Source organism: Zonotrichia leucophrys, chromosome 15 (assembly GCF_028769735.1).
Source record: "Zonotrichia leucophrys gambelii isolate GWCS_2022_RI chromosome 15, RI_Zleu_2.0, whole genome shotgun sequence".
Classification (NCBI taxonomy): Eukaryota; Metazoa; Chordata; class Aves; order Passeriformes; family Passerellidae; genus Zonotrichia; species Zonotrichia leucophrys.
Window position 1 is genome coordinate 4,382,319 of NC_088185.1, and position 13,972 is coordinate 4,396,290.

Here is a 13,972-nt window from a genome sequence, read left to right on the forward strand (position 1 = left end):
TTGCTGTTCTGTAACTTGTTACCATTTTAACCAATCTTTGCATCATGGAGATCAAAATACAAGGTGCAAAGTTCTCACTGTGGGACTGGGATGGCAGCACTTAATGGAAAGGGGTTGGAAATGTTGCAGCTTTTAGTGCAGCTGCATGGGGGTGAAGCTCTGGCAGGTGATGATCGTTATGCAATTGTACTGGCAGGAGCAATTAGAGATTTACAAGTGCTTGTAAATGCTGCTATTTATAGGATGGACACTTTATTTAACAAAATGCTAATCTTTTCTGCAGTGGGAGGAAATGTCAGAGTGGAGTCTTTCATCCTTGGGTTGGGACTGGACTGGAATGTCCAAAAGAGCAGCACTTAGTTCTTTTTGTAAAAGAGAACTAGAGGTTTCCAAAAGACTTGAACATGGGAAATGGAGGAAGGATATTTTGAATTTTGCAATACTTTGGAATTCTAATATCAGTGGTCTGTGGGGCTTTGCAGATCTATCTGGCTTGTGAGATTTGGAATATGTAGTTTTAATTCTCAGCCTTCTAGTTTTCATTATTGAGAAGCAGAACTGAGTTACTGTGAATCTGGGAAAATATAATTTAAATGCATTTTATTAGCTGTTTTTAATTTGTGAATAAACTTAGCTAGGCAAATTAAAAACCAGAGCCATTATGAAAGTATTTTTGATAATCTCTCCCTTTAAGAGACCCTGAATGTCCTCTTAAATACTAGGGATGGATCCCACTGCAGTGAATAATAACCTGAATCAGGCTTAAACCCAAAAATAGAAAAAGCCTGCTTTTTACTGAATTAGTTTCATGATCTACTTGGTTGTGAAAGTTTCAGAATAAGGTTTTTTGTGTTATTTTTGTTGCACTGTAGTAAGTTATATTCTTGTCATCACTCACACTCGTACGTGCACAGTAAGTGATAGGATCTGCTCTGTTAATTCTTATTTAATCCAATCAGCACCTCTCCAAGTGCAGGAAGCAGCAGAAGGAGGATTTCTATGGAGAACAGACAGGGATTGCTGCAGACTGACCCCAGGGCTCGGTCAGTGAGGACAGGAAGGAGAAAGGAGAGAAGAAAAATGTTTGTAAAGACTGAATCATTTTAGACAGCGGGGTAACTTTTGTAGGAGAGATGAAATAAACCTTGGTTTATGGTCATTGCTCCCAGTAGCTCCTGTGGCTTGGGGAATGCACAGAATCATGGAATCCCAGACTGGTTTGGGGTGGAAGTCTTTAGAGATCATCCAGTCCCAACCTCCCAGTCCTGGACAAAGCCATGTCTTCAGGAGCTGCTAATATATGTTATTATACAAAATTCTTTGTGTATCTACACAATAAGGGAGTAATTTTTTTATACTGGAAGCAGATTTGCTGATAAAGTTGTATATAAAGAAGAAAAGCTTCATGTTTATTAGGTAATTTTCTATGGAGTATTTTTAGTGGGTATGTGCTGCTGGAGCCAGGCTTTCTGCTTGATCTCCATGTCATAAACATATTTGGTTTTGTTTTTTGTTTGTTTGGGTTTTTTAATAGCAGAGACATTTTCTTAGTGGAATTTTTATGCTTTCCACCCTTAGAGAAGACAGATGGACTTGTTTATCTGCTGTGAGGTTCAGGGCCAGATTATAGATAATTTTGCTTTGTGTCATTTAAAACATTCTTGTTTCTGAGCGAGGAAGTTGGCAACAGTCACGTGATTCATGGTGGAAAAATTATCTGCAGGCTGTTGCTGTTGCCTTAATAGGCTTAAAGGAATTAGCAGTGATGTAAATAATAGTTGTGTGTGTGTGGTGGGTGGGCAAGTGCCAAAGCGAGGGCGTGTTTGGGGTGAAGCCCTTCCCAAATGATCTTCTGCAAAAATAACCTTGTGAAGTGAATAATCCATTTTGATTTCTTACAGAGAAATTGTTGACAATTTTTGTCATGATTTTTAATTGAAAATGCAGGCAACGCCTGAGGGCATTAAGATTTGAAGGGACCTGGAGCGGTGTTTGCATTTTGCATCTCTGTGACACCCTGTGGTGGCTCAGCTTGGCCCAGGAAAAATAATAAAACAATCCCAGTCACAGGTGTTTGGAAGCTGAGGAAGAGGAGCAGCAGGGAAGAGCCAGGCCTTCACATGCCAGCCTTTCTGATAAAAGCAGGAGGATTTCAAGAGACACTTGAGTGCCATTTATAATTTCATTTGTGTGCTGAATGTGCCTGCCACAGCCAAGGGGAGCATGGGCACTGCTTGGGAGGCATGGAGAGAAACAGTGCCCAGAAATGGGGATAAAGTGCACAAAAATGGGGACAAGGTGCCCAAAACTGGGGACAAGGTGGCTTTGAGATTCTGCCACACAGGATGGTAACATGCAGGAGCAGCATGGGCAGCTCAACTGAGGTCAGGGAGGCAATGACATGATGTAGCTGATGGTGAGGGATTTACAACTGTAGTAGTACGATTACAGTAGAATTACTAAATATTAATAGCATCTGAAATCCTCCTGCAGTACAATTTACAGTTGATCTTTCTAAATTGCCCCAAATTTTGTACGTTGCCAACTGGACTAGAGGTATTTTATTATGAAAGAAGCAGGTTTATCTAAAACAAGATATGTTTCAAAACTGAGACACAGTGTCTAGTGTATTGGCATTGATGGCATGATTCCTCTTTATCAAGTGTAACTGTATCAAGGAGTTTTATCATTTTCAAAATTGAGTGATTATTTTATCCACTAAATTTTTGTTATTTTTCCAGCACTTGTCTGTTTGGTGCTACGTATTTGTTGTAGGGTATCTGAATTTAAAACATGAAAACTGACTTGGGTAGATTATGTAGGGGAAAATGGAGTCCTGTAAAGCTAGAGTACAATGAAACTGAGGAAGGGGTAAGTTTTGTGTTAGGAATATTTGCTGGAGAAGCAAGTTGTACTCTGTTACCAGGGATTAGGTCCCACATTGTAAATTCACTGCCCTGCGTTCCATTGAGGATCAAGTTTTAGTCCATTTAAGAAGCTCTGTGCCCCCTTCTTCTTTTCCAGAGAAACAGGGACTACAGAATGATAGGAGAGAATTTATTCTCAGCTACTGCAAGACCGATGCTATTTTCACAGCTGAATTTTTCCCTTTGCAATGTTGCCTGTGAGCTTCAGCCTCATTCCAGCAAGTTTCCTTTTACAGCACCTCCCAAACCTTTGCATCCTTGGAATGTGAGAGCATTTTAATCGGATTTTGGTGGCGTTTCTTAGAGCAAGGAGTGGGAGAGAGGGAGGAAGATTTCATGGAGATCTGTGAGATGGTGGAAGGGGCAGCTTGATGTGGATAAGCTGATTGGGTTAGTGGCTATTTTGGAAGGAGAGGTCGTGGACTGGGGAGGAGGGGGATGGCATCAGGGATAAGTGGTTGAGACAGAACTCCAAGTGGATTGGAAGATGAAAGGGAACGGACAAGGTGAGTGGAGTTCATTCTCCTGCCTGAGAGAGGGAGCACAAGCAGGGACAAAAATAAATCCCTGCAACTTCAGTGCCAGTGTGGGCTAAGTCTGGTCAAGGGAAGCTGAAGGTGAAATAACCACTTCTCCAGACTGCAGACTCAGGAAAGCAAGATCCTGAAAATCCTGGTTGTTTTTTTTTTTTTAATAATCACAAGCGTGAAGCTCTGTATTCCACAGAATCTACAAATAAGTTTATTTGCATGGTAAATTCACACAAATATAGGCTCCAGTGAGAGGAGTCCAAAACTGCCCCTTCAAAGGCTGCCCAGAAGAGACAAGAGGGTGGCAACACACATTTGGGCCCCTGGTTATGAAGTACAGTGTGAGTTTTCTAAAAATGAAGAGTATGACAGCTTTTGAAGGAAAAAAAAGAATCTAACCTTACATAGCTGCCTGCATCTGCTACGAGTTTAAATATACTTCTGTTAGGAAGGATTCAGGTTACTTCTTGTAGCTGAAATTCTAATTACTGCTGGTTTTCCCACTTCTCTGCAGTAAGAATATAATTAAAGCCAAAGCTGTTCTCCTGCCTTTGCTAGCGAGGTACAAAACTGCTTTGTCATGGTAAAAGTTCCATTTTGATGGAAAATCAGCCGTTTGCAGGTCAGCTGCTCAGGTAGCACTTCACAGACTGCTGCCCCAGAAAAGAGCTTTACAATAGAAAGTAAATTACAGTAATTGAGATTACAGTAATGCAAAGCTCTGTGTTTAACCAGTGATTGACAGCAGTTGAATATGCAAACAGTCTTACCTGAATGTGGTTTTAACAGCTCAGATTTGGTGTGTCTGTTGTGCTGAGTTATTCTCCCTTCACCTTTCAGTTACACCTTTAATTGGTAATTTCTTGTTGATTTTTTAATGGCTGTTTGAAAAATAAACATTCTTCTGCTTTTTACAGTTGCACGAGGTCACTTTTGCTTGGGAACCAGCTTTTTCTCCTTAGAATGCTCTGGATTTTTGTCCCACCTGGCATTGTCTGGGTATGTGCCACACCTGAATTGGATTATTTTGTTTATTTGCAGGTGAGGTCTGGGCAGTGTCTCTGGAGTGATCACATTCCCTGTCCTTAATGTGCCCTTGGTGACCAAGTTTTTGTTGTCACTATGAGAAAGAATTCAGGCCCTATGGATTGGTTGCAGCAGGAAATTATGGTAAGTGGGAGCGTGGAAATTTGTAGGATATGTTTATTTCCATTGTATTTGGTTGTTGGGCCAAGTCAGTAAATAATGGTGTTTCTTGCTTTTTAGAGAAGGAACACTATGTCTTTCAGTGTGATAAACTCTGTGATCAGCATATCTGAAAGGCACCTTAATCTGAGTTTGCTTCCTTGTGAATTTATGTGAGAATGATGTTATTTGATGTTCATGCTGACTCTACATCAATACTTGCATTTTTCTCCTTTTTTTTTTTTTTGCAGATTCTTTTTCCTTGCTGGTGTTTTTCACTTCTGTTGAATGTGTAATTCCAACTATGGCAACAAGAGTAGAAATAAATTCTACTTTGGCGTCTTTGACGGCGGTCCCTGACCTAGCTGAGCTCAGGGCTGAGGAGAAGGCACAGCGTGTGTATGTCAGTGTGCTTTCAGATGCCAGCAACAAGGCAAAGGAGGCCTCAGCATCCCTGACTCTGGAAGAGAACAAGAAATTTGGCAATTCCTTGAGATCTGCAACCATGCCCTCGCTGGGATCAAGGCCCAGACTTTTCCCAAAGCCTTTTTGTAAAGAGAAATCCTCGGATACTTTTGCAAACGTCAAACCGCCCGTCCCAGCGTTCAGATCCAGCAGCATGGTGAGGAAGGCCACTGAGGAAACGTCCTCTGTGAAGGTGTTGAGTGGGAATGTCCCTCCCTTAGTGGACCAGAAAGCCATTGACACTGAAAATCCGGCTGGCAGTGACATGGTGACAAATGTGACTTTCTACACAGGGCCCAGTGCCAACACAGTCATTCTGTTTGAGCCAGGGGGCCCCGAGCAGACCAAGGTGCAGGAGAAAAGGGCTCAGGAGCGCAGGGGATTCACTGCTCTGCAGAGCAAGGACCTGCAGGGCTCTGTGAAACCAGCAGAGCCTCCCAGGAATCCTGATGGAGCTCTCCATAGGCACATGTCATTTTCCTCCAGTCTCAGACCTGAATCCTGGAACTCCTTGAAAACCAGTGAAAAGAAAGATGCTCGTGAAGTTCATCCAGGGGAGAAGAACAATGATGATGCAAATAAGCTCAACAATAAAGTTGATTTTTCTGTGGATGTCCAGCAAAGGGCAAAGCATAGACCAGTGTCTGCTATTTTTCTGGAATCATTACGAGATCAAAAGCATCACGCTGTGGAAACTTCTGAGGAAAAATCTCCTACGGAGAAATCTGGAGTTAGAAAACCAAGGCCTTTGTCCATGGACCTGACAGCTAAATTTGAACATAAAGATCTTTCTTCTTGCAAAAAGGCTGGTTCATCCCATGAAAGCAAGGAGAATGTATCCGTAATTGCTTTTACTGATGTGGGTAGTCATGATCAGTCTGAAACGGGGCCAAAACACGAAGAAACTGAATTGAATAAAAGCAGTTCTTCTAAAACAAATCTGAAATGCAGTAGTCAGGACATTGGCATCCTGAATAATGGGAAATACACATGGGAAACTAAACTTAAATCGAAAAGTGAACAAATTGAGACAAAACCAGAAATAATTATTAACTTGCATGGTCCTGAAAGAAGCCCTGAAACAACCAGTGAAAACAGAACTAATAAAGGGGGGAAAAGAGCAGATCAGAAGGAAACATACACATTCCTGGGCTGTGAGAGTCCTGCAGCTTCCTCAGAAAAAGAGAATAATATCTTAAGAGGTAGTGTTAAAAAACACATCAGTTTGTTTACTTCAGAAAATCCCAGTGCCACAGTGGATCCAGAGCTTCTCCCAGAGAAGGAGAACAGGTGTGTGACCATCCAGCAGAGGATCAAGGAGCTGACAACAGAAAATCCTGAGGTTAAGGGAGGAAATCTGCGTCGCTCGCTGCAGTCACGGCCGCTCTCTGCAGACTTAACCAAGATGTAGGTTACAGAGAAATTCTCTTTAATCCTCTTGGCTTCTTGTTGTTCAGTAAAACTTGCTCTCTCAGTCCAGTAAAAAAACCTTGATCATTTTGTTTCCACTTAATGTGATTTTTAAAGTATTATTCTTAAGCTCTTTTCCTGCCTTTTTTAATCCGAAAAAGAGAAAATTAAATATATTCTGACAACAGCTGAAAAAAAAGAAGCTGTCAATACTGTGACCTTTGCATGTAAGTGTAGCTGTCAATGAGAGATATTCTAGCTTGTTATGCATATCTAAATCCTCTATTATCAATTGATTATCCTCTATTATAAATCCTCTATTATCAATTAAGATGCATAATTAACAGTACTATTTATATTAACAATAATTAATATTGTTGTATTAATAGTAATAATTAATATATTAATATTTTGGGAATTCTTGTGGTCTAGATACAATTTAACCACCAAATACAGTAATTTACTATAAAATAGTGATACTTCTCTTTTAGGAAATGTAATTTGATGGATAATTTCTACCAGCCTGCTTTGGTAGGAAGCCACCCTGCTCATTGACCAACACCAATCCTTTGTTTTAGGTTTTCAAGTCCAACATCAGGGGGTGAATCAAAGCCTGAGAAACCTGGGGAGGCTGGAGCTGACTCGATCCATGACCTGCAGGAAAATCCAAAAGTAAGGAACTGGCAGCAGCTGGCTCTGCAAGGTCCTGTTGTGTGTGGCTTTATCAACCAGTGACTTTTTAATGGGTATGGAGATTATTAGGGCTGACACAACCCCAGTGGATTTGCTGGTGTGAGTTTGTCTTTAGGATGTGCAGAGAAAAGTTCAGGGGTGTTGTGTGAGCGGAGTTTGTGCAGCTCTGTGTGCACACTGCTCAGTTTTGGAGTTGTAGAGAGGGAAGAATATTTTGTGCTCTGTTTTTAAGGGAGTTCTGATCCATGAAACCCCAGTGAACTGCCTGTGGCTGTGGTGGGTTTGTGCTACAGTGATTATTCTTTATTTTCTCCAAGCAGAGCATTAAGATTGTGCTTTCCTGCATCCATTTCCCAGCTCCTGATAAATCCCAGCCTGGACCTTGGTCAGGCTCCTCAACAACATTTACCTGAGCAGTTTAGACAACAAAGTGTTCCAGGGAAAATGGGAATTTGCTGTGGAAGCTTTAGGCTCTCTCTGTTTCTAAGCAACACTTCAGTGTTGCAAAACAGAATTTCTCTGGTGACAGTTCTTGGTAGAGGAGATTTAATGTAGTTTGAGGGTATTTGTAATGAGTTCTTATGGCTTTTTTCCTGTCCAAGATAGGAATATGTGGTAAGGAAAAGCTACAGGTGCAAAGTTTCTGTAGTTTAGTGTTATTTTCAAGGAGAGCAATTTGTTTTAAAAGGAAAATCTTTCATTAATGGAAGTGCTGTTTTCAAAATATGACAGTAAAGTAGGATTAAAGAAATTCCCTGAAGAATATAGTTCAGACTTTAAAATCTTCATTTATAAATACATTTAATGTTAATTTTCTGATGTTATTTAGTTTTTTTTTTTAAGACAATCTTAAGTCAACTCTTGAGGGAGTTTAAACTTTAAATTTTAAGACTTGAATAAAAGATTGAACTCCTGTAAGACCTCTAGTGTTCTGGTTCCCTTTATTATTTACATGCTGTGCTTTTTCAGCAAATGCTATTAAAAATACCATCCTTTAGGATGTTGTTTGTATTTCCTGTGAGTAGATAATAGTGAAGGATTGGTAATAAATATTAATTTCCATCTTTCCTTTTTTACTTTGGCTCATCTTAACATTTCTCATAGATGAGCATCTCCAGCTGTGATATTTACTCAGATCTTCATGTTCCTTGCAGTTTGACCATGTTGCTGGTTATTAGTGAGATAATTCTGTTAAAATCAAGATTCAGGAGCTGGAGCTACACGTTCCCTTAGGTTACCTTGGTCTCAGTGGAGTTTGTGTTCAGAGAATGTGGATGTGTTGACTTGTGCAAGCTCTGTTGCACAAAGTAGGTGCAAGTAAGTTTTAAAATAAATGTTATTTTTAAAATAAACTGAAGATAACTGTTGGATTTTGTTGTTCCAGAGCAAGGAGCTGAAGCTCAGCCATGGCACAGATGTCACCGAGGCGTTTGCTCCTGGGAAGCCTTGGAAATCCCGTCAGGTTTTAAAGATAACCAATAAACCTGATCAGCTGGAGAGGAAAGGGAGCTTCCTGGGAGATGGTCAGCATTTCTCACAGCAGACTGAGAGTACTGTCTCATTCACAAGCAGCTTTGAAAAGAAATTAAACCCAGCTCTTCTGGAAAAGCCCTTCATTAAAACTGTCAGGGCCACCCTGTTTGAGCACAATGTGCAGAAGCACAGCGTTGTGGCTGAGCATTCTGGGGCTGATCCTGCACCAAAAAGGAACCAAGAACCTGAGGCAAAGCAGGACCTGGGGCTTTCAGGGCACAGCAGACGCTCGTGGATGGGAGAAGGGGAGGAAAGCACCACTGCAAAGGAGCATCACAAGCAGCCTGATCCATCAAAACATCCAGCACATGTAGAGAAAAGTCCAAAACCAGCTTCTTCAAGTGAAGACAAGAAAATGAATCCAGGAATTGTCTTAGAAAAATCTTTGGTTGAGAAGAGTGAAAAACCTGCTCCCAAAATTACAGAAGATTCTCAAATTTACCAAAGAATAGAGCCCAGGTATGAAATCTTTCAGACTTGTGGTGAAAGGGCTCTTAGTGAAGCCATCACAATGGCTCCTGAGAAAAAGGCCATGACACTCAGAACTAGAAAATCATCTGTGAAAGAGAATAAAACTGATGAGGACGTTGTACCTACAGGGCAGTCTGTTAAGACAAGTAGTCACACTCTTTACTTGAAAGAAGATAACGTTACTTCAGAAGCCAGAGAGGCAAAAGTTCTCACAAGCAAGGTTGTGTTGAGAGAACCTGCTGGTTTTCTCTCCAGTGAATGCACTTTACCTGAACAGAAAAGAGACTCTGATAAAACTGATCCTGAGCCACTGTTCATAGCTGAGAAAACACCTTATTCCACAAACAAAAGTAAAGGTTTGGGAATGAGTGAGAAAGTTGGCAAGCTACATGCTGAAATTAAAGGTGATAAGAGTGAAGTGTCTTCTGTAGATAAATCAGAGAGGATTAATGTTGTGAAATGCTCTTCTGAGAAAAGGAGTTTCAGGGCAGGTGGGACAGACATCCATGAATTCCGAACCAACTTGGATCGTGATGTGACTTCCACAAGTGTCAATAAACACGGGGCTCAGGCTTCAGTGCTGGCAAGTGGGCAATATTTTAAATCTTCCAGTAGCCACCCCCCTGATACAAAAGGACTGAATGTTACTAAAGAGGAATCTGGGCCCTTTGGGTTGAGGAAAAGTCTGGACTTCAACTGCAAAGAGCAAGACTTCAACTTGGCTTGTACAGCTCCTGAAAACAACGAGAAACTCCGAGGAGCAGATCCAGAAGAGAAAGTCAGGAGAAGCAGAAGTAGCGTTTCTGACTTGAAGATTTCTGAAAGGTGGAGGAGGAGGACCTTGCCTCAGGAGTCACTCAAGGTGGAAGAAGTTGTGTGGCTCAATCCTGAAAATATCAAGAAGCTGAGCCGGACAGATTCATTGCAATTGAATGAAAATTTATTGAAAAAGAGAAGCAAAAATATCAAAGATGGGGTGGAGGGGAGTGAGGCTAACCAAGCTGTTCTTGGCACTCCTGATGATTACACAAAACATCAGAGTTCTGTCTTTGAGCCAAAGGCAACTTATTTTGCAGTGACTTATCAGATTCCTGGTATCAAAAAAGAGAAAAGCTTTGTTGGTGCTCCCAGTGCAAGTGAAATTAATACGGTTTCTGGTTCAAATGAGGCAGCAGCAATTAATCTGGACCCTGTTTTTCCTGGAAGGTCCAAACCTTTATTGCAGCAACCAAATAAAAATGTGACAAGTTCAACTTGTAGAGAAGACTCCTGGGAAGCACGTATTAGCAAGGATTGGGTCAAAGAAGATGAAAAAGATGCCGTTTTCTCCAAAAATGTTGCATTTGGTAATTTTCATGTGTCTAGGAAAGATAACCAACAGCATCACGAAAAAGGTCTGGATCATTCTAAAGAGAAAATTATAGATGTTGATGCTTTGCTGTTAAAACCGGATCAACAGGCTGATCTCAAGAGTGGCAGAAGGAAAATCTCCTCTTACCACGAGCCCCGGTCCCCGCCACGTTCTGCACAGGTGTGTAAGGACAGTGAGCTGGGCCACCAGAAAAGGAGTGACAATAATTCTGATCTGCCTGGAAGGAAGGCTGAGGATGGGTACAGATCCCAAATTCTCGATATTGACGCACTTATGGCAGAATATAAAGAAGAATCAGCAAAGGCCAGTAAAGTTCAGGAGAAGTTTTCTGAAGATCTCGGCTCACTGAGTTGGGAGAGATCAAAGAACAAAAGAAATGTGTCGGAGAGAATGACTCTTACCTACAGCTGGAACGAGTGGAAGAGTGGATCAGACCACTATTCAGTTAATAACAAACCAGGTGAACGTGCAGAAGAGCAGCACAGGCCGGAGAAACTAATCCTAAATGAGAAGAGCAAAGAGAAACTGGAACTGCGGAGCCCTGAATTTGATAAGCAGAAGTCCAAAGACAGAAAGGTCAGCCCTCCTTACTGGGGAAACCCCAGCAGCATTTTCCCAGAGAAGTTTGTAAATTCACCTGTGGAATTTGCTAGGAAGAAAACTTTCATTGTTGATGAGGATGAGGAAGTGACCTTGACCTCCAGAAACCAGGGTGCAAAATTTGTAATTGAAAAGGTACAGCCCATAAATGTAGTGAGTACAGAGCAGAGGCTGGAAGTCAATCTGGCCTCCAAGCTGTCCCTAAAGGCTGATGATGGGCTCTTGCAGAAGAAGTTGGTGACAAAAGAACAATTCATGGAGGTGTCTCCAGAGGGCGATTGGAGCAAAAACATCGTGAGGAGCTCTACACTGAGAAGCAAAGACAGCTCAAGTAAAATGTGTGAGGGTGACTCTTTTAAAAGTAGGGCAGATTGGAAGGGGTACATGTCTGGGTTTGGGACTGTCCCCGCGGATCTCAGACGATCCTACTCGGAGAAATGCCGCCAAGGGAGGGACAGCCTGCCCCTCATGCAGGATCTGAGGGCAAGGAAGGACCTGCATCGCTCCAGGCCAAGCTTCCCCTTGGAAAATGTGGATAACTCGTGGAAACACAAGGTGGCAGCTCAGTCAGAGCCTTTCTTCCATGAGGATAAAAAGGTATTTTCAAATGGTAGCCAAGTGTGTCATGTAGCTGTAACTGAACTTATCTTTATTAAGGGTTTTGTCGTGTCCTTGCAGCACTTCTCAGCACTGCAGCAAGGCAGCAGATCCAGACTTTTCACTGGAGTTCATTTCTTTTCGGGTTCTCTTTTCTTGAGCAATGGCAATTGCACTAGATGACCTCATTGCTTCAAGTCTAGAAATACTTATTGGTGTTTTTGTGGAGAGCTTGAAAAAGCTTTAAAAAGTGTGCTTATTAGTTTTGTAATGCTGTGAACCTGGGAGGTCAAATTGTTAACTGCAATTTTATATTTACTTGAAAAGAAGTAAGTTGTCAGCAGTGATCTTTTTGGACCTCTCTTTGTTTTTTGTCTTTATCTGAAGGAAGCAAATTTTATTTTTATTTTTCCTGGGTGAATGGCCTCCATTTGTCTGTGAAACTCCACTGCTTTCCTGACTTTGGTGAGAGGCAAGAGATTCCCTTCACACAGTGACATGTGAATGAAATCCAGAGGTTGGATTTGGTTGGAAAAGACCTTAATGGTCCTATAATTTTAAAGTGTCGGATGTTCATGGCTATAATGTTTTTCCATTTTGTGTTTTCAGCTTTGAGTTTCCTCTGGTTTTGTTTTTTTTTTCCCCAAAAGGCATTTTATATATATATAATATATGTATGTGCATATGCATGTATACTTAATCACATTCATAACTGTGTTTTACAGGCTCCCAGGAAAGAGTGGAGCAAGCAGAGCTCAGACAAAACAGAGGGAACAGACTTTTCCTCAGTGTCTGCACAGAGGAGCCACCACAGTTTCTACAAGGAGAGGAGATCAGATTTTGGTTTGGTATGTGACCCTGGAGGAGGAGGGTTTGGGGTGGATCAGGGAGCTGCAGCTCTGTTTTCCTTTTTGCAAAGGGCTGTGCTAGAAGGATGTGTCTGCCAAGCAGAGGAGCATTTGCTGGGGGTTGAACTGGTGAGGCTCCACTCCCTGGGATCCCACCCCAGTGCTCCCTGCCAGAGCTTCCAACACCAAACCTCAGCCTTGCAGCTTGTTCAGTTTGCTTTCTGAGTGAGGAATTTTCATCCTGAACTCAAGATGGCTCTAGAGCATTACGGTTTTTGTTGTTTTCTCAGCTTGTGCAGACAAATAGAACTGTGTGTCTGAGAAATGATGGGTTTAATTGTCTTTCTGTCAGCAGCACACAGAGAAGTGTTTCTGGGAAAGATCACAGCTGACATTTTGGGTGGTTTGATTTGTCTCTAACACACAAATTGTTGAGGTGAATTCCTGCTTGATATTGTTGGGTGCTGTTCTCCTCAGTCTCAGAAAAATATCCTGACTTTTAGCCCTCAGAGAAGTTTTATGTTGTGAAATAGCATCCTACATCCAGCTGTTGTTCTGAATTACGAAACAAAGGTCTGGATGTTCCAAAAGATGGGCAATAAATGAAATATCAACGTTTCCTGAGGGAAGTAAAGGATTTGGAAAGTGGAGACTGAAGGATGTGGTCCCAAGGTCACACCTCCCCTGTCCTGTCTCTGCCAGCACACTCTGCAGTGAGGTGCTGCACTGCCCTGTTCTGCCATGGCTCACTCTGGTCTTTGCAGCTCTTTAGCAGAAAACACACAAAAATATAGAAAAATAAAAGAAAATGGTTTCTTTCCTTCTAGCAAAGAAAAAGGGACCACCTAAACCTATAAGGATTTTATAAACAAATTTCTTAATTGGAGTTTTGAAAGTAGGCTCAGATTGTTTTTCAGTTCTGGTCTTTAGGCTTCATGGAAGGTATCCAAGGGCTGATGTCCCTTTTTCTTTCCCATTCTTAGCATGGTTCATCTTGGGGAATTTGGGTTATTGACAGAATGGGCATTTATCCAACCCCTAAAAGTTATGTGCTATCAGCTTATAGTGCAAATATATAAAGGTGGTGTTGGCCAGGTAGGAAAAGTGGGACAGAAGTAGTGCTGGGGTAACTGAACTGTACTCAGATAAATACAGCTGTTGTTCTCCAACTTCATTGTTTATTGGGAGGTTACTCAGGATAATCCTTCAGCTTCACCAAATGTAGCCTGAGACAGGAAGGGAAGGTTGGAAAGGGAGACTCAGCTCCATGAAAAGAGAAAGCTGACCTGTGTGGAATTCAGGAGGATCCGAGTGCTTTGCTCCTTTGTGTTGCTTTGGAAA

The 13,972-nt window shown here is 41.7% G+C and overlaps 1 protein-coding gene across 4 annotated transcripts in view; it reads left to right on the forward strand.

Annotated features, from left to right (window-relative positions):
- KIAA1671 (KIAA1671 ortholog) overlaps positions 1–13,972 on the forward strand; it is a 65,937-nt gene that overhangs the window by 15,866 nt on the left and 36,099 nt on the right. For all 4 annotated transcript variants that reach the window (XM_064727261.1, XM_064727260.1, XM_064727263.1 and 1 more), the window contains 5 exons: positions 4,499–4,627; positions 4,894–6,514; positions 7,096–7,189; positions 8,595–11,783; positions 12,509–12,631. In XM_064727261.1, coding sequence (XP_064583331.1) covers positions 4,947–6,514; positions 7,096–7,189; positions 8,595–11,783; positions 12,509–12,631 — 4,974 coding nt within the window. In that variant the 5' untranslated portion in view covers positions 4,499–4,627; positions 4,894–4,946. The remainder of the gene's footprint in view (positions 1–4,498; positions 4,628–4,893; positions 6,515–7,095; positions 7,190–8,594; positions 11,784–12,508; positions 12,632–13,972) is intronic.